General features: G+C 24.7%; 4 protein-coding genes across 5 annotated transcripts in view; 2 read left to right on the plus strand and 2 right to left on the minus strand.

The window, feature by feature from the left end:
- Nucleotides 1-780: 780 nt before the first annotated feature.
- On the minus strand, nt 781-9,512 carry LOC130675832 (heparan-sulfate 6-O-sulfotransferase 1). The gene is made up of 4 exons (XM_057481711.1): nt 8,701-9,512; nt 8,171-8,574; nt 7,133-7,312; nt 781-5,228 (listed from the first exon to the last, which is right to left on the minus strand). The coding sequence occupies exons 1-4, from the start codon at nt 9,140-9,142 to the stop codon at nt 4,911-4,913; spliced, it is 1,344 nt and encodes a 447-aa protein (XP_057337694.1). The 5' UTR covers nt 9,143-9,512; the 3' UTR covers nt 781-4,910.
- Nucleotides 9,513-12,400: 2,888 nt separating this feature from the next.
- On the plus strand, nt 12,401-19,471 carry LOC130675359 (uncharacterized). Its single transcript, XM_057480978.1, has 2 exons — nt 12,401-12,533; nt 18,686-19,471. Exon 2 carries the CDS (start codon nt 18,703-18,705, stop codon nt 19,267-19,269), a length of 567 nt encoding a protein of 188 aa, XP_057336961.1. The 5' UTR covers nt 12,401-12,533; nt 18,686-18,702; the 3' UTR covers nt 19,270-19,471.
- On the plus strand, nt 13,840-17,720 carry LOC130675358 (uncharacterized). Its single transcript, XM_057480977.1, has 2 exons — nt 13,840-14,345; nt 14,464-17,720. Exon 2 carries the CDS (start codon nt 14,498-14,500, stop codon nt 16,037-16,039), a length of 1,542 nt encoding a protein of 513 aa, XP_057336960.1. The 5' UTR covers nt 13,840-14,345; nt 14,464-14,497; the 3' UTR covers nt 16,040-17,720.
- Nucleotides 19,472-19,648: 177 nt separating the features above from the next.
- The window catches only part of LOC130675357 (uncharacterized), a 28,297-nt gene continuing 27,169 nt past the window's right edge, over nt 19,649-20,776 (minus strand). For both annotated transcript variants that reach the window (XM_057480976.1, XM_057480975.1), the window contains one exon: nt 19,649-20,249. In XM_057480976.1, coding sequence (XP_057336959.1) covers nt 20,076-20,249 — 174 coding nt within the window. In that variant the 3' untranslated portion in view covers nt 19,649-20,075. The remainder of the gene's footprint in view (nt 20,250-20,776) is intronic.

Raw genomic sequence — 20,776 nt, forward strand, 5'->3', positions numbered from 1 at the left:
TCGAATTTTCAAATTTAGTAGGCTAAAATTTATTAAAAAAATTTTGTTTAACGCCTAATTAATAACAACTGTAAGTAATGTTTTTTAAATTCTATATCTCGGTGAAATTACGACTGCGGTATCCCTTTTTCAATGAGGGTTTTAATTTTTTTTTAATTAATTTGAATACGTTTATGACAGTTAAAAGTCATTGCATATTTTTTAAAAGTGGCGGGGGAAGGGGGGGGGGCATTGCCTGAGAATACCCTTAAACATCATTTTAAAAAATTTCGTCGTTGTGTCACCTTTTGAAGTTTAGAATAATGAAAACTTTTTCAACCTTTTGATGACTAATTTTTTTTACAATCGTTTTTACATTTTATTGGTTTGAGCCTTTTTCAAGAACTCGGAGCTCTCGGAGAACTTGAAACCGTATAAGTCATCGTGTTTTCGAGTTCGAAAACAGTGAAATTTTGAAACTAACCCTTAATAGAGTCAACCGTTTTCAAATTTTTTTCTTTTTCTAGTTTATAGTTTAATGTTTTATTATTAATACAATTCTCGTAACTCACTGTAAAATAAGTATCACGTTAGTAACAGTAAATGTTAAATGATTTTATATTAAAATAATAAACCAGTATATTTTAATAACATTCATTAAAATCGAATATTACTCATTCATAAAAAAATTTTTTTTATTTATTTTAGATATATATTAAAATGAATCATAACTTATGTATTACAAATATTTTATTAATTTCTATCTCTTTATTAGAAGAGGGAAAAAATCGAAGAAAACACTTTTGAGAATTATTTGTATTTATTAAAAAGTTTCACACAGTTAATATATAAATAATTATTGTAACTTTTGTATTTTACAATACAATTATTTTAATTACTATTATTATCATTTGACGATTTAATATCAAAGAATTGTTTCATTTTCATTCATAAATATATACGTATAACATAACAATAATAATGGAATATACAAATTCTATCAGCGTTTCTAATATTAAAAATTATTTACAATCGCTCAAGCAAAATTTCAACGGTATCAATGGCATTAGGCTCTATATCGTTTACATAATAGAATTCATATTTTTATGTTCTTTTGTATATTCTCGATTTAGTATTTCGTTAATTAAAATTCTTTGTCATTTAATTCAAGTAGCGTATCTCAAATTTCCATCTTTATACAATTCTAAAATTAAATTTGCCACTGACATTTTGCTATTCGATTAATTTATTGTTACAATTATGATCAAAATTAAAAAAATATTAAAAAGAAAAAAAATATTTTTCTTTAATAATAATTAAACAATTTAAATAATTACAAAAAAAAGTCACAATTATGACATATCAATATTGAATTAATTAATATATTTTATAAAATATTTTAATTATCATTTTTTTTTTCTAATATAAATAAGTCTATTCTTACGATTTTTGTTTAATTTTAAGTGAAAATTTACATTTTTATGATTAAACTATTAAAGAATATCAAAGTAATGGCTAAAAATTAATTTCATTTTTTTTTTCTTTCTTTTTTTTTTACAAAATAATACAAATATAAATTTATTGAATGAGTATGTATCATGAATTAAAACGATAATTTTATTAAATATTTGCTCGTATTATAATAGATTATTTATTTATTTTTTTAAAACCAATTACTCATGTATTAAGAAAAATCTTTGGTAATTATATAATAATTTTTACAATAATATAAAAAATTAATTATTCCAATTAATTAATCAAAAGATACAAAATTTTAATATATTTTTATCAAAAATACTAATCAACTATTCAAATCGATTAAAAAAAAGAAAAAAATTTAAAAATTTATAGTAAACTAGAAAATAATAAATCAATTATTGATTAATAAATTTATAAATTTACTTAAATATTAAAATATTTGATAAATTAATTTGTTCGGTGGTATTTATATATTTTATCAATTGGTTCCATGTAAAAGTATATTAAAAAATATTGGTAACAAACTGAAAACGATGAATTATAAGTCTCCTTAGTATGATACTATTATATATTTATTTAAAAACTAAAGTCTAAATTATTTAAATTATGACACTAAGTTTTTAATAAATCATTTTGTTGACATTTTTTATTTTTTTGTGACTAATAAAATGATTAATTTCTTTATTTTTTTAATTATTGTGGTAACGTATTGAGTCTTATTGCACGTGATATTTTTGTCAACAATTATTCATTATTGTTATAATTATTAATTAATAATATTTTTCTACTATAAATATAAAGATTTAATTATACTTTTTTTTTTTTTATTTTTGTTTTTTTTTTTTTTTTTATCTAACATATCAAATCGATATTAACTTATCAATTACACTATTGCAATAGTGCACTAATATAACATAGTAACTACATGTCTAAACAACATTTTAAATGCTTAAATATATCTGCAAATGATGTTACAATTACTATCACCATTATATTTTTATATCATCAACATTTATAATATTACATAAATAGATCTAAATGACTAATGTGCGTCGTAACTTTTTTCACGTAAAAAATAAATTTTTCTTATTAAAAAACATAATTTTATTTTAATTTCAAATATCAAAATATTAAAAAAAAAAGAAATATAGATTTAATAATTAAGAAATAAAAACTTTTATTTCTATGTAAAATTAATAATTAATTTTTTGTATTTTATCGTTTGTAAAAACAAAATAATTTTTTTTTATGACGAATCAATTAAATTTCATCGCATAACAATTATTACTATTTTTTAAATTAATTATTTTTTGAAGTTAAAAAAAAGAGACTCATAAATATTAACGCTAAGATAGTCTGTATTTCTCTTAACTTCCGGTATGGACTCTTTCATGAATACTAATATCAGACAAGAATAAACAATTTGCGTATTGCTTACGTGTTTTGTAAAACACAAATTTATTTTATTATTGATTTTCCAATCAAATAATAATAATATTAAATATTATTTAATTAATAAAGTTTTGTTCTTCATTATTTTTGTATTAAAAATTAATAATAATTGTTATCAATAGATCGTAATATATTAGTTTTAATAAAAATGGCAGTACTAATCTAATGCTAACGTCTTATTTTTTTATAAAGATTTTTATAAATAATTTTGATAATCAAAAATGATTAAAGATGATTTTAAAAAAAACTTATTTTTGTTAAATTATCAAGTCACAAAAAGAAGATATGTGTTTTAAATGTTTCCATTTAATTTATAACGAGTATTGATAATTAAAAAATTAAATTTTTAGTCATGATTTATAATACTAACTATCATTTTTTATCATTCACACCATAAATTCAAGATAACTGAATCAAGTATGATTTGAGCTTTTTTTTCGTGTGCCCCAATAAACGAGGCTAAAATAATTGTATAATAAATAATAGTGTATATACTTAATTAATTTTATCTAATGAAATCCTTTGAAATGGCAGAGGACAACTATTACTAATTATGATACTTATATAATTAAAAACACAGATATGTAATTTAATATATGCGTATACAGCCAAAAAACTTTGATAGATAAATTTTTAAAATAATGATTAATAAAATTTATGAACAGTTAATCAATATTAATTTTTCTTTTTAAGCAGGGTTATTTTTAGTGATAATTATACAGAAGTGAGACTCGACATATTTTAGTTTGTAAAAATATTTCTTTATGGCATTTAAAAAATTTATTTTTTATTCTGTTCATTCGTTGTTGTCTAAAAGTAAATAAAAGCCTAGAACGCAATATTAAAAAAATGTAAAAAAGCTTTGCTTAACTTACTTTTAATTTTTAAAAATTAAATAAAATCTTTGAAGCCACAAAAATATATTTAAAGCCGAAAATAAATGTAGCCTTGCTTATCTATAATGACCATTTTCGTTTATCAATTTAAAAAAAATTCTCTACGCGAAATAAAAGCTGAGTAGTATAAAAAAATTTTCTTTTCATGATCAACTTGTTTTATAAATTTTAACGCAGATATAAAACTCTACGCTAAATTTATTTGCTCTTACATACTGTCACCTTTATATTTAACATAAAAAAAAAATCTTAATTTTTAAATTTAATCTATTGTCAAATGTCTTTATACGGAATATTTTCATTAAAAACATCTTTACTAAGCAATTTTTTATACAATTTATTTATCGTCTCTAAAATAATTTATATTCATTAGGGTGGCGCGAAAAACTGATTATTTTTTTTTCGTGTCGCGTATGAAAGTTTATGAGTTTAAAACATTTTACGAATCCTTTCCAAAAATCAGCTCAACGAAAAATTTTGAAAGGGTCGCTCACGAATTTTGAATGATTCCGAGTACTGTTTTTTGGCCGCTTTCGAGCGACCCTTAAGGATGGGCACAGCCTTAAATATTAGTAGAATGAAATTCTTGGGCAATCCCTTGAAAATTTTTTATCGAGCTGATTTTTAGCAACGGTTCTTAATTAATATGTCTTAAACTAACAAATTTTTTAGATCACCCTAATATTTGTAAATTATTTAAATATCAAAGTATATTTACTATTAAAAATTTAAACTCTAAAATATCAAATGTTTTTATATATCACTGTCTATATTGATAATTTGGAGTAATAAAGCAATTAAAAGTACTTTTTTTTATCATTAAACTGAGTAAAATACTTTTATATATGAATATATAAATTCAATGTAGAATCTTATATTAATCTAATAGTGATCCAATTACTTTGTTATGAATCATAAATAACTAATTATCGAGAATTCTCTTTGGTTAAAACGATGAAACTTTTGGTGAATGACACGAGAAAAAAATCCTATCACGCTATAATGTGATGGGGGCAGTTCCCTGAGATATTTGAGAATTCTGCACTTAGAATATTAAAATTATTATTTTTTTTTAAATTTAACAAGCGTCATTTTAAAAATAATTCAATCGTTATCAGTTGTATCTTCAATAACTGAATCCCAATTAAATTCAGTCGCACTTTGACGCGATGACAACTCACCGAGATGTTGAAATCGGTGGATAAAATATGGATCACGATTTCTTAAACGTCTGAACCGTTCAAATACAAGATCTTTGGCATATTCATATAGTTGAAGATCAAGTTCATTGAGCTTTCGTACCTGTTCTTTTTGTTCTGGTGTTAATGTTGCCATTGTTGCGGCACTTAATGTTGCATTATGTTGCTCAAATGCCACTGCAAATCGCATTCCAAACGTTTCTTCGAAAGAATATTGTCCAACCTATAAAAAAAATAATTTTTTTTTAATTTAATAATCAAGATCTAATAATTTAACTCTCAACAATAAAGAGTTTATGGGACTCCAGCATCTTTGGTCAGCTGTAGAAATAAAACTAATAAATATCTCGACTTGAAATTTTATAGAAATATTATTTAAACATTTTTATAAAAGCTGGTATCTATGTTTATTATATAATTTATTTTTTAGTTATAAAAAAAATTCTTATAACAGTAATAAACTTAACAAGTGACTTTTCGCATAAAAGTAAGTATAAGTTTTTATATTTTTAATATTTTCAATCAAATTTCATAGCAAATTATCAAAGAAGTAAATATAATTTGACAGAGGGTCGATAAAAAAGTTAGAACTTTCAAAAATTATATTGGTTTCAATAAAATTTGCATATTTTCAAATATTGAAATATTTTAAGTTCAAAGTTGCGTGGGGTCATCTGGTCCCTATGTGGCCATTAAGAGTTAATTAATTGAATCAATACTAAATAATAGGGATGTACATTTAATTTCTTAATGTCAAAATAAATAAACAAATTGATTAAGTTATATTTCAAAATAAATATAAATATTTAGAATAAATGTAAATAAATTACATACATCCGATGAGCTAAAATTTTATCTATAAGGTGGCCGATAAAGAGGGTCTAGGCAGGCCGATAGAGGGGACATCAGGAATTGAAGTTATTTTCATTTATTATTTAATTTCTAATAAATATTTTTACATATATTTTTTTTTAATTTGAAGTTAAATATATAAGCTTCAAGGTTCTATCACTGTTTTATACATGAATTGGTTTTTTATATTTTACTTCTTAATTCGAAAAAAAATACGCTTAACTGGCCGATAGAGGGGTGACTTACCTTATACATTAATTTAAAAAAAAATCCTTCATAATTATCAAGTCATTCATTTCATGCCTAGAATAATATGTACGATATTAAATGTCTCATAATTATATTGTATCATTATCAGTATTTATAAGATATTTCAAAATAATAAGATAATTTTCATATCAAGATTAATTTTACAAAAAATTATTTAATTGGGTCAATTACTACTATAACATTGAAAATAGTTTTAAGCATCAATAAATGTTTCAAAAATTTTTCATCAAGAACTCAAGTTTAATAAACAAATAAAAGCCTTGAGGCGCTTAAGTAATTCCCGAATAGAATACAATGATATTCAATTTACAGAAAATGACCCGGTGGCAAAAGTTTAAATGGAATAATTCTTTACAAACTTTATTAAAATATATATGAAAAAAATAAAACATACGAAAAAAAATCTACCGAATTTATTAGTCAATTAAAAATAATTAAATTTTATTAGTTATTCGGAGAATGAAGATAAATTTATCATTATATTCAATGAATAAATAGATAGTTAATAAAAATAACTATAACATGGAATATTTTAATATGATCGTATTCATTTTAAATAGATTTATAAAAAAAAAAAAAAAATCTTATCTAATCATTAGTTCATTCATTAATGAATAAACAATTCTATAATGTAAATTATCCAATTTATTGAACAAATAAAATTTCATGAAACCTACTTAAACTTAACTGATTAATAAACTGATAGTCAGTTTAAAGATCATGATGATAATATTCAGACGACGCGATAGTTTATGTTACATATGTGAATTTATTTGAGAGGGAGCAAGTTATTACGGTACGATAAATTTTGTATGGCATACGGTAATGTTTTTTAGGTAAACAATCGGGGTTTTCACAGGAAGAAGCTTACGTTTATTTGATAAATATCAGCTGTCATAAATATTTATTCAATAAGTATCTCTAATAATATATATTAACAATGATTCATTTGGATATTTATTTTGAATAATCATTAAATTATAATGAATATTTAAGTTTACTTACTTTTTGATACTCAGTTAACATGAAAAATGGCATAAAATGTAAATTACGTTTAGCACTTTCTAACATAAGATTATCTTTTTCTGCATTTGACAGTGATGAATTATAACATCCAATGAGTGATAAATCTGCGAGCATTCTCGTCTGACGATTATTTCCTAAATTTGTTGGACAAGCCATAAACTGTAAAAAAAAAATTAATTTAAATATTATATTTTTTATAATTTACAATAAAACAAATATATTTATTCATTACAAAATAACTGTCTTTAATTATCAAATTTTTTATTTCCCGTGTAAAAAAAAATGTTCAAGGAGTGTTTGTTGCGTTGAACTTAAAAATGTGAGACAATGACCAACTTTTTTGAATTTATTAAAATATGAAAAAAAAAGATTGATTTAAAACTTTTTTGACTCTTTATCATTTTTTTTACTCCATTTTCAAAGGGCTCAATTCTACAGTTTTTTTTTTAGCATAGTTTATAAAATGTCAGTTTTTATATTTTTTTAAACGCTATTTGAATTTATTTTTATCGAGTTACTTTTTAAGATTTTTGTTTGCAAGGCTGATTATAAATGTTTTTTCATTTAAAAAACGGTAAAAAAAAACGTTTTCAATCAATCATTTTTTTGAAATTGTATTTTCACAATCTAAACTTCAGCATAACGAACACTTTTGAAACCTCTTTTACACGATTATATATATAAACTTTTATTTAAAAAATCTACTCAAATTAATTTTCAAAACTCAAATTTATTTTTTATTTAAAAAAAAAAAGAAAATATTTTGTAATGAAAATATTAAAATTAAAAAACTTTTAGGTTACATTATCTACAGTATTTTATTTAATTTGTTTCAATGAATTAATAAAATACAACTAAAAAAATAAATGAATTTACATAATACACAAGCTAATTTTTAAACTACTCAACGAGACACAATAAAAAAAAATTTTATGTTAATGTAAATTGAAATGACGAAACCTTTTTAGTCGTGCTCATAAATTAACCATAAATAATAAATAATAAATAAATGATTACTTGTTCCAGCGTAACTCCTTGCCAAGTTGGGCCAGAATAGCATTGTGGTATATTAGCGACATTTCCACCACACCAATGTCTTGCCCCACGCCATGTAGCACCTCTTTGAACGTGTCGGAATTCCGACAAATATCTCGCAACAGGATCACGAATTATAGTTATATAAAAGTATCTACGTTTTATACCATCACCCTCTATTTTATTTAACTCATAATCAACACAATTTGTTAGTTCCGTCCAATCAGCATGTAAACCACATTTCCAACCAGTTGAATAACGCGAAAATAACCAGTTCTCATCACGGTTTGGTCGAAAACAAAAGCAACGTTTTTTTCTCCTCTGACACGAACACGGTCTTTGGAGATCTAAATCTCTCACCAAATGTTTTCCAAACAATGTCCCTCCTTTAAAATTAAAATTATTTAATTATCAAACATTATATTTAATTAAAAACAATCAACATATATCATAAATATCACTCCATATCATCACGTACATGAATATAAATAAAATTAAAAAAAAATACTCACCTGTTTTTTGTATATGGAGAAAGACAATAACATCATGAGCATTTATATCAAATTGAAAGGTATCATTGTTTAAAATATCATCATACCCAAGACTACTTTGAACACTTTGTAATTTAAATGATGGATGAATAAATAATGAATTTTTGTAAGCTTCCAATGGAGAAGATGAAGATAATGAACCTAATCCTGTACCAGGTATTAATCCTTCAGATAATCTCGTTGATTCCTTAATATCACGATTAGTTAATGCACACACATGGTCCGGACAAAAATAACCAAGATACACTATGCCAGTAAGAGCAAGTAAAATACAAATTCCAATTACACCCCGTAACCGATTGCTACGGATACGAGTTTCCATCATTGATGTTTTATCATGTGTGTGCTCTGTTATAAAAACCATTAGATCACTTAAATTATTTACAATTAATCCTTTTCCCATTTTTACCCATTATTACTTTTAATTAAAGATTTTTTTTCTCTCCGTTGATCTTGTTTTTTTTTTTTTTAAATTATTACCATACAATTATTATTTCCTTTTTTGGTATGATGATGGTGGTGTTTTATTTTTTTCTTTCTTATTAAAATGTTGGAGATGGAGATACGTCTGGTTTAAGAATTGTCGCGAGAAAACAACGCCGAGAGATGAACACGTTCATTGAAGTTTGAAACTATAATGCAAAATTCGCTGGTTACTATTATTAAAATTCTCATTCCACTTCTCTTTTAATCCCTACTCTTTTAGTGTTTCGTATAAATATAGAAACTGCTTTTATTATTATTATTTTTATTATTATTATTCTTATCCTTATATTACTCTTACATGTAATTATTATATATATAAACATACACTTGCATATCTAACTTTGTATATATATATATATATATATATATATATATATATATATATATATATATATATATATATACGTAGGTGTGTATATATAAAATGAAATATGAGTTTGAGAAGAAGAATATGTTGAAATCTCAATAAGTAAATTACCGATTGTTGGAAAGAAACGCTAGTTGTTAGTTCGCAATAATTATTTTTATTTTTTTCTAAGCTTTTATTCAAAATAGTTGTTTAAATTACATAAACTTCTTTAAGTGAAATCTATCTGATTGCAAAATTTGATTAAATCATTTTTAATTTCATATTTCTTTAAATATTATGATTAAGCCGGTATTTTCGCGCTATAAACAAAGCAAATGGCGTCGAAACGCGGTTGTGATAAATGTCTGATCAACTTGAAAATAATTCTATGTAAGTTTTTTCTATTTTATTAATTAAAAATCATGATACTGAAGTTAGCCGACGTCTAATAATTTTTGGATTTTTTTTAACCATTAAATTATGAAAAAAAAAATATTTTAAAAAATTGCACTTATAGTTTTTTAAATTTTCTACATGTGCATATTTTTAGTTTTTTTTTTTCTTCAAATTTAATTGTTCAAAAAAAATCAGAAAATTTTTAATTGTCTGCTAACTTCAGGATCGTTAAAAATCATCATATTATTAAATATACATTTTTCTATGATACTGAAGTTATCCGACGTCTAATAATTTTTGGATTTTTTGAAAAACGATAAATTATAAAAAAAAATATTTAAAAAAAATTGCACTTCTAGTCTTTTTAATTTTCTACATGTGCGTTTTTTCAGTTTCTTTTTTTCATCAAATTTGATCATTCAAATTAAAATCCTAAAATTTTTAATGGTCTGCTAACTTCAGGATCATATTTTTCTAGTTAATTTGTAAAAGTAAAAAATAATTGAATTATTTACTATTACTGGCCGTAAAAAAAGTCAGTAAATTTTTTTTTGTACTTAATCTCTAGCAACAAAAGTATGACTAAATTATATTAAGTTTATAATTATTATTTAAATTTATGATCCTGAAGTTAGCAGACATTTAAAAATTTTTGAATTTTTGTATTTCAACAAATCAATTGCGAAAAAATAAAATAAAAATATACACATGTAGAAAATTTAAAAAACTACAGGTGCAATTTTTTCAAATATTTTTTTTTTATATTTTATCGTTTAAAACAAAATCCAAAAATTATTAGACGTCTGCTAACTTCAGTATCATTTAGGGCTGTTTGATATTATTCCTGGAATATAAAGTATTTTTTTTAAAATGTTAGCTTCCCGCTGTGAAAATTGGAAATTTTCAAAAAGAGGGAAGTTAATAATTTTGACCTGATTTTCGAAAATCAAGTTTTCATCGGATCTCGACGTTTTGAGGTTCCAGTCCCAGGAAGATTCTATTTTCGCATCGACGCCCACGTGCATGTGGGTGTGTAAACCAAATTTTGACGTACGATGTTATTGGAATTAATCAACCGATTCGAACGTATTTGGCGGTAATCGAAGGAAAGGGCTCATCAAGACTTAGATCTCGTTAGATTTTGAAGTAGATCGGTCGAGTAGTTAACGAATCATACGAAAAATTAAAATAAAAATTTTTTTTTTGTTTTTTTTTTTTTGATAATTCGTAAACTGCTCAACCGATTTGCTTGAAAATTGAATCACAGCTAAGCCTTAAAAGTACGTTCGATTGCCGCAAAGCACGTACAAATAAGTCGATTATTGATCCCAAAGACATTGTCGGACAAAAATAATTTTTTTTCAGTGAAATGGATTTTTTGGTCCAAGCGTTTTTTTACTCGAAGAGCTCAAAAATTTTCAAATAATAACGTTTTCGAGCTCTCTTATCCTAATAGCTACTTTAAATTGAAATTGACGGTAATTCGATGTTGAAATTTCCTGCCCGAATTTGCCGACAATTTGACAACAAAAGTTGAAAATAAAAATTTGCGGTTAATTTTTCTTCAATTTAAAGGTAACTTTTTACGAAAAAAAGATTCGGTAATGTTAATTCTTCCCATTTCAGAACGTAAACAAATTTATACATAAAATTGTCTACAATTGGACGGTAAAAAAATACTCAGAAATTTTTCAAGTTAAATAACAATAAATCGACATAAAATTTGTCTGAAAATTGACGACAACTGTTTTATAGTCAACTTTTGAACTGAATTTGCATTCTAATTCGGGCAGTAAATTTACGTCGAATTCAATAGCAAGTTGCATACGAATTGTCGTTAAATATGGAAAAGTCCGAAGTTGACGGAAATTTGACGAAAAATTTAAAGAAACTTTTGCTAAATTAAACTGTGCTATTAGGGGAGTTAGTCATTTTCTAGATTTTTAACTTGCCGCTCAGAAAATCGAAGATTTTTGAAAAATTCAGGAATAATAACTTTTTTTTAAACAAAAATTACCTATTTATTTATTTATTGAAAATTAGTTGTTGAATTTGTGTTCTCTTAATCCCCCCAAATTTGAAAGACGGCTTTAATTAAGTTTATTGCTATGTAACACTTTTAAAATCCTAACATTTTGATTAAAGAGGTTCTAACTAATTTCATATCATTTATTGTATCTTTAAAAGTTTTTGAAATATATACAAAATTTCTTTTTAATTCAATTTTATCTTAAAACTTAAAAATAAATAAATACTAAGAAATCTACTTTCATTTCTGATGCCGAATGATCTTTTTTCTTATCATACGTTTAAAATAAATTGGCGCGAAAATTTTAATTGCTAGGTCGATAATGAACCTGCAATTGACTTTAAGCTCCATCTACTGTTTGTATTTTCCTCCTATTGATTTTATCATCGGATAAAATTAAACTTATTATTATTTCATAACCTATTGTCAGGTGTCAACGGTGTCAGTCAATTTGATCGCATTGCAAATAAATTTTATCAGTTGACTGAATTGTTAAATCAAGGATATAAATTATTTCATCTGTTAAACAGAAGGGTAATTATTGATTTTATTGTCATTTTAAGTATACTTACAATAAATTATTATTTAAAAAAAAAGTTTTTCCTAAATAGATGATGGATAATTATAAAGTTGACAAAGATGGTGATAGCTGTCAAAATATTTACTAAAATTTTATTTGATTTGTTAACATAATGCAATGATTAATTTATTTATTATAAATTTCACTTAACGAACATGAAGTATATTAATTTGTAAGACTAAAAGTTAAAAATATTCTTATGGCAGCTTCAATCTTTATTTCAAAATTAAAATCTCAATTACTGTTCACAAGACCTTTTTGTTCAGATGTCTTAACTTTCATGTACTTAATCCAAAGTAACATCAAACATACATAACAATCGTAATCATCTAATCAATAACACAATAACTTTCTTAAATTATACCCAATTAATTTTTAAATAATGTTACGTCAATTTCATTTCCTATAAATTCATAACATCTGAAATAAAATTTTTTAGGTCATTGTTGATATTTTATTCACACGGCAGAACCAATTTCACATAATATGAATGATCCAAAATTAAATATTTTTATTTACATATATTGTATTTTGGTAAATTACGTAAAGTCTAACAAGAACTGATTAAAATTATGTCCCTAAGGTAAAGGGCCCTGTTTCTGACACTTAAGAGTGACAGCTGAGGTTCTTCTACGATAACTAATATAAGATTAAATTTAAATAAATAGTATTTTATATAATAAGGTAAAGTACCCAGTACTTGAATAATTTAAAAAATGCTTCTAGTACTTGAACAGTTTGGAAATTAATATTTAATGTATATTAAGATAATTTGATGTCTTATTTAATGATATAAGAAATATTTTTTAATGTTAAAACTAAATGAGTGTGAATGTAGCAGACATCAGACAAATTTTTAATTATTAATAAATAGAGTAAATAATTAATAAAATAAAATTTGAAAAAAATGCACATTTGAAAAATTAATAAGTTTTTAAAAATTTTATTTTTTAAATTATTTACTCTATTTATTTACAATTTTAAATTTGTCTGATGTCTACTACATTCACACTCATAAAACTAAATATTATAATTTATTTAATATCTAATGATGATCCTGAAGTTAGCAGACAATTAACAATATTTGAATTTTCTTTTTTCAACAAATAAATTGCAAAAAAATAAAATAAAAATATACACATGTAGAAAATTAAAAAAGCTACAGGTGGAATTTTTCAAATATTTTGTTTTTTTTTTAAATTTATCATTTTTTTAAAATTCACAAATTATTAGACGTCGGCTAACTTCAGGATCATTATCTAATGACGGAATCATTCAGTGCCGATTAGTATTCATTTTTGAACAGAAATGATATTCATTACCACAATAGAAAAATGGTGAATAAGAAAAATATTTGAGCATTCAACAAAAAAACTTGACCAATCAACAATATAGATCATTTTGCAAATATTATATTGTTTATAAGGTGTTTCAATCATTTTTTTATATTTAATTTAGCCGTTCAAGTATACCTCCCAATTTCAAACGTAAAACCCAAAAGTTGAACAAGATGGCGCTGTGTGTTCAAGGATACCGTCTCTAATTTTTACATGACTGTAGTACTTGAACTATTCCTGACTCGATATTAAATAAATATTACAAAGTGTTTTAAAAAATATATTACATCGCATAGTGACAAAAAAAGTATATAAACAAATTAAAGAAAAAAAAACTATGAACAAAATTTATTATTTTTAGAGCAAATATTAGTGTTTGTCAAATAAAAAAAAAAATTACATGTTCTAACCTCACACTGTAAACAACAGGTAAGCCCTTTTTTTTTTTAATCGTAATTATTTATAAATGTATGTGAAAAAACGTGCAAGGGTAAGTAAATAAATCAATATACATATTATAAATATTATCATGCATATATTTTTTCAGAATTTGCAAATATTTTAATTTATGCTGTTGAAGAATGCCTAAGCCCAGAATGCCTAAGTCCAGAATAAAAATTTCTGATGATCAATCTACATCTGACTGTAGTAAAAAAAATAAAAAGTTATGTCGGAAGAGTATTAAAATAAAAAAATCAATTAAAAGAAATGAAAAATCGTACACCACAGAAGCTTTGGAGCAAGCCATGACTGCCGCTGGAGGTTCAATGAGTCTAAATCAAGCTGCTCGGGAGTTTGGTATTCCAAAGAGTACTTTATCTCTCAAGATGAGATATTTCACACCTATTACGTGTAAGAAAGGTCCTTCAACAGTATTAAGTACTGATGAAGAAGTTGAAATTGTCAACTGGATAATGTTCTGTGCTGAAAGAGGTTTTCCGATCAACAAAACTCATCTTTTAGACTGCGTGCAAAATTATCTGACAGAAAAGAAAAAGGCGAATCCTTTCAAAAACAATAGACCAGGAAAACATTGGTACAATGCTTTTCTGAAGAGACAACCGGAATTGACAAAAAGGATTGCCCGAAATTCGACATTAACAAGAGCACCTGTTTCTGAAAAAAATTTACGTGGCTGGTTTAATCAAGTACAAGCAACTTTATTGAAAAACAACTTATTTTCTATTGGACCTGAAAGAATATTTAATTCAAATGAAAGTGCCTTTATGTTAGCCCCAAAAGATAATACAGTGTTAACAAAAAAAGGAACAAAGGCTGTTCATCAAGTCGTTGGCGCCAGCGACAAAGCTTGTGTCAGAACTTTAATTACCGCATCAGCATCCGGTGAAATGGCTCCTCCGATGGTGATATTTGACTGTAAAACTACTCCACGGAAAAACGTTTTAAATAGTATACCAAAAGGCTGGGCAGTAGGACATACAGAGAGTGGACAGATATCTTCTGAAAGTTTTTATGATTTCATAAAAAATGTTTTTTTCAAATGGCTTAAAGAAAAAAATTGCACATTTCCTGTGCTCCTTTACGTTGATAAGCATTCGTCACATTGGACCTTACCAGTTATAAAATTTTGCAAGGACAATGATATTGAATTAATATCACTTTATCCCAATGCAACACATATTATTCAACCTTTGGATGTTGCGTTATTTCGACCTTTGGAAGCGGCATATGCCAAAGAAGTAAGAAAGTATCGAATTGCCAATAATATAGTGGATTTTAAAAAATGGATGTTTGCTCCGGTCCTCAAGCAAGCTTTAAAAGCTATTGATTTCAAAACTATTATTAAAAACGGATTTCATGATGCCGGGTTATATCCCTTCAATGCAGATGCAGTTAATTATAATATTTTAAATAAGACTGTCAAAAAAAAAAGTATTCCTGAATCGAATGATGAAAATTCCAGCACAAATGAAAATGCTGATTCTGAGAAACAACAAAAACAAAATTTATTGAAAGTATTTGAATCTGATTTAATATCTTCGGACACTTTAAAATTGTTCAAGAGAATAGGAGTAAATGGTTCATGGGATGGGGACATCAAACTACAAGGACTTTTTGATTCGTGGAAAAAATTGAAGCAACTGTGTGGTGGTATAGATTAGTAACCTGAGTTTGCCGCTTATGACTTGGAAATAAATTTTTTCTTTATGTTATCTACTTATCAATACTTTGTTAATTTAGCACGCATAGGCCGTGAAGAATGTTTAGAAGATGTTCACTTCTACTTTTTTGTAGTAAAAATACATTAAAATGTTTTTTAAACTGAAGAAGTCAAGTGTATTTTTAATGTTAATTTTATAATAAAATAAATACTTATTTTTTGGATCTGAAATCTTTTCTTTTTATTTTAACACAAAGTGTCTGAAGCTATACTAAATAATTGTTCAAGTACTGGTACAGAGGTGTTCAAGTACTGCAGCTTGTCGCAGTTTAATGTTCAACTACTGGGGGTTTTAAAGGATTTTTTTAAATAACTAAAAAAATTAATTTTCTATATGTAATACCGATTTTTTTTAACCATATTTAGAATTGAACATATTTTATTAAGTCACTCTGATTTTGTCAGTTATAATGAAATTTACCTGCTATAATTATGGTAAAATACAATACACTGTCAAATCTGTTCAAGTACTGGGTACTTTACCTCAAACAAATTTAGAATTTTTAGATAAGGTCATTAGCGCAAAATAATTATTTGGAGCTAATTAACAATTTAAATTTATGTTTCAATAAGTGATGTTTAAAGACCTAGTTTCTGACACTCAAAAGTTTCCTGTGCTTTAGTTTTTGACACTGATATTCAAAAATGATTTATTATTTGTTAGGTCACGTGAAATTAAGTTTAAATAAACTAAAATTATTAATTGACAAAGACATTAAATATGTATTACAAATACAATTTTTTAAAGACAAACAATTTAAATTATGCTATAAAATATTAATATAAATATTCACGTAAGCAATCGAATTATCAGCAATAGTGAAAATCATGATTGAATTTGAGGTTCAATAACTATGACATACCTATAACATTGAGCCTAGTTATTGACACTCATATTTTAATAAAATGTTATTTAATATGATACATTAATATTTCAAACTACATTACAGTTAATTATTAACCTATCCATTTATTTTTTATTATATTTTTATAGTTACACGGTGATGAGATAACATATTAATTTCTAGATGTACCTGAAGATCGGAACGTTTTTCACGAAATGAAAATGAAAAGTAAAAAATTCGCTGGACCTAGATTTTTGAAATGATTCGCATTCGCGCTGGTATGTCAGCGGAAAATTTCAGGCCGACCCCAACTACCCCTTAAACAGTCAAATTACATAAATTTTTCATTTTCGTTGCGCGAAAAACAGTCCGATTTTCAGGTACACATTTCTGGAACGCTTTTCTGTAAATTGCTTACAATATAACTAACAAGTGTCCCCTACTCCCAGCTTTATAATTTTTTTTTATTAAGAATTCCATTTTTTAAATTTTGTTATTGCTATTAACAGGTACAAGATGAGCTTTTTGAAATTAAAAACAAATTTATTTATCTATTTAAGTCAACTTTTTTTTTTTAATTTAAAATAATGTTGAAAGTGTCAGAAACTGGGCCCTTTATCTTAAGCAATCTATTTATTAATCAGTGTTAAAAAAAACAAATACTAAGTCGTTTGGTTTGGAATAGTTTCGTCTTATTGAACTTTTAGTGCGGCTATCAGCAAGTACATTCTGTGTAAAAAAAAATTACAAAAACGGTCGCTGTGTGAAATTTTTAATTTTAAGACAGATGAATTTTGAAAGTAATCTATTTGCAATTTCCGATAATTCAAAAATAAAAATGCTTGATTTAGAATTAAATGTGAACTGACTTTGACTTTTATGTGAGTCACATTATTCAATATTATCAGAATTTTCTTTTTAGAACTATTGCTTGTTCTGGAAAAATTTTTGATTTTTATATGAACAAATTTGGATTTTTCGGTAAATAAATTTAAATTTTGTGCAAAAATTGTTTAAAGTTTCATGATACTAAAGTTAGCCGACGTTTAGTAATTTTTGGATTTTTTTTCAAACCAATAATTAAGAAAAAACAAAAAATGTTTTAAAAAATTGCATCTATAGTTTTTTTGATTTTCCACATGTGCATATTTTTAGTTTTTTTTTTTTTTTGTAATCGATTTGTTGAAAAAAAAAATCCGGAAATTGTTTGTTAACTTGAGGTTTATAAAATTTTACATACCAATCAAAGCTTATTTATGTAAGTGTTAAAAATTAACGATTGCTGAAATTTTTCTGAACGTGCGAAAATTGAAAAAGAAATTCTGAGAATGGTGAAAAAATTAAATTTATATTAAAGTCAAAGTAGCATTGTTCTCTTTGAATTTTTAAGAGTTTCACTCAAAGTAGTACATTGTCTCAAATTAAAAGTTTCACATGATCAACACTTTTGGAATTTTTAAGAGCGAAATTTTTATATCCGAGTATTGTATTGTTTTGCACATCTAGCCTTATAAATTAATTTTAAAAAATAATTTTCATACGTTACTGTTGGGGAACTAGCTTGAAAAAATCTTTCAAAACGTAACACTTACTTTAAAATAAAGATTTATAATTTTGAATAATTCATGCTATGTAAATTTTACATACTGTCTAAATAAAAAATCAACAATACCCCGAAAGACTTTAAATAAATTTAAAATAATAATTTAATTAATAATAATCGACTTCTAAATTATTTTTAGAAAAATAATAAATAAAAATGGTTGCAATCGACATATTAGAAGAAAGAATAACAGAATTAGAAAATCGAATTTACGGATCAGCTGTACCAGCAGTTGACGCAACACTTCCTGAGACTTCAATTGTTGACAATATACTTCATGCAAATACTCTTATTTCATCAGCATTATCTGGTCGTGAAAGAACAAATGCACTTGTTAAAAGACTTCCTCAACTAAATGAATTATTGGATACATCTTATGACAATGACGATTTGAATGTTGAAGCTAAACTTGAAATTATAATAGCTATGGAAAGTGAGATTAAAAAAAATCTCGAATTATTTAATAAAGTTCAAAAATTGATGCCTGCTTTAGAAATAAATAAAATACAAAATGTACCAGAATTGACACCAAAATTAGAACATTTAACTGTTAATTATTTGAATTTTTATGAAGAATCTAACGAAATCAATCATTCTATTCATAAAGTATTTTCTAAATATAATAATATTATTGACATTATTTCTAAATCATTAATTAGTTTAGATGCTGCTATCACTGCTGCTGAAATTGCAGCCGCCCCTAAAAAACGCATTGACGATTAAAACTATTTAAGAATATAGATATTATAAAATTAATAAACTTTTAAAAAAATAGAGGTTTCAAAAAATAAATAAATTGCATCGCAATCTTGATGAATAAATTTTAATGTTAAAAAAAAAAAAAATGTAAATGGTATTTGATTTGGACGGGGTAGTAGAGTTAACAAAATGTTTATTATTATTTTTATTCTACAATTTGATCAATAAAAAATTGCAAGTGTAATTTTTTTTTTTATATTTATTATTTCTTATATAATTTGTTAATCCAGTGTCATTAATGTTTTCATATATAATATAAACTTTTTACATTAACTAAATAATTATATTTAATTATTATAAAAGTAAATTAAATAAGGCACTCGATTATCTGTATTACTACAATAATATTTATTAATAATATTTCTATTATATATAAATTTATTAAATTTTTTGTTTAACAATGGAATTAATAAAAATAAATTTCATATCAATGTTTAAAAATATAAAAAAATTTTAAATCTTATTTATATATACATACTAATTGTTATAGATTAGAGTAACGGTAATAAACCTGTACTCAAATACCTAAATAAATGGACCCGATAATCATATATGTATTAAAAAAAAATCTGCAATCTTATTGAACAATTAACTTTTTACAATATTTACATATTCTTCATTTAAGAAGAATTTATTTTATGAGGAAGACATAAAAGGAATAATTATTTTGTTTCGTTAATTAATAACAATTTGATTCCTTAAAATTAAAACAGAAAAAAGCATTACTTGCTGTTTTTAAATTAAATAATAATTTTTTAAAAATTTTATTATTAAATTCGATTCTGAAGAGCAGGAATCGAATGCTGTAACCAAGAGATTGCTGGACTGAGACTTGAATAAATAGCTGGATGATCTCTTGAGCATCTGCTATGATGGCTAAGTAAACCTTGTAATTCCCAACGTCCAGTTTCACTAGCGCACATCAATGGTGCACCCTCGTCATTCTAAAAGTAATAGAAAAATGTTAATTAAATAAGAATTAATTTTTTTATTATGAATTGCAGAATGAAGGCCATTCTCATTTTTTAAAAATTTTCGATGACTTTCAACTGTCACCATTATAATAAAATTTTATTAATTAATTAAAAAAAAAAATCTGGGCGACGATTGGCACTGCGGGCCAGTCCTGAAACTTCCTGAGCTCAAGGAGCTCGAAAACATTATTGTGAATACATTTTCCGGCTATACTTCCGACCCCCCCCCCCCCCCCTGGATTCCTCTGTAACTCTGTGTAAATATTTCTAATACCATCAGAAACAACGTTCAATAGATCTTTTTTGGCGACTAGAACGGAAACTATGAAATTTTGATTTTTTTTGTTTTTTTTTCTTTGAAAACTAATTGTAAAAAAAAAAAATTTTTTTTTTCACAAATAAATGTAAAAAATTACGCTCTTTTTTTACTAATTTTGTGTGTGTGTGTGATTTTAAAAATATTCTCACACCCAAATAAATGTAAAAAATTACGACCT

Source organism: Microplitis mediator, chromosome 10 (genome assembly GCF_029852145.1).
Source record: "Microplitis mediator isolate UGA2020A chromosome 10, iyMicMedi2.1, whole genome shotgun sequence".
NCBI classification, from domain to species: domain Eukaryota; kingdom Metazoa; phylum Arthropoda; class Insecta; order Hymenoptera; family Braconidae; genus Microplitis; species Microplitis mediator.

Bases quoted from the DNA above. Each gene is read 5' to 3' on its own strand.
- LOC130675832 (XM_057481711.1), bottom strand. From the start codon at position 9,142: ATGGGAAAAGGATTAATTGTAAATAATTTAAGTGATCTAATGGTTTTT. The intron at 8,575-8,700 runs GTGAGTATTTTT...TTAATTTTAAAG, and splicing joins TCTCCATATACAAAAAACAG to GAGGGACATTGTTTGGAAAA. The intron at 7,313-8,170 runs GTAATCATTTAT...TTTTTTTTACAG, and splicing joins AAGGAGTTACGCTGGAACAA to TTTATGGCTTGTCCAACAAA.
- LOC130675358 (XM_057480977.1), top strand. From the start codon at position 14,498: ATGCCTAAGCCCAGAATGCCTAAGTCCAGAATAAAAATTTCTGATGAT.
- LOC130675359 (XM_057480978.1), top strand. From the start codon at position 18,703: ATGGTTGCAATCGACATATTAGAAGAAAGAATAACAGAATTAGAAAAT.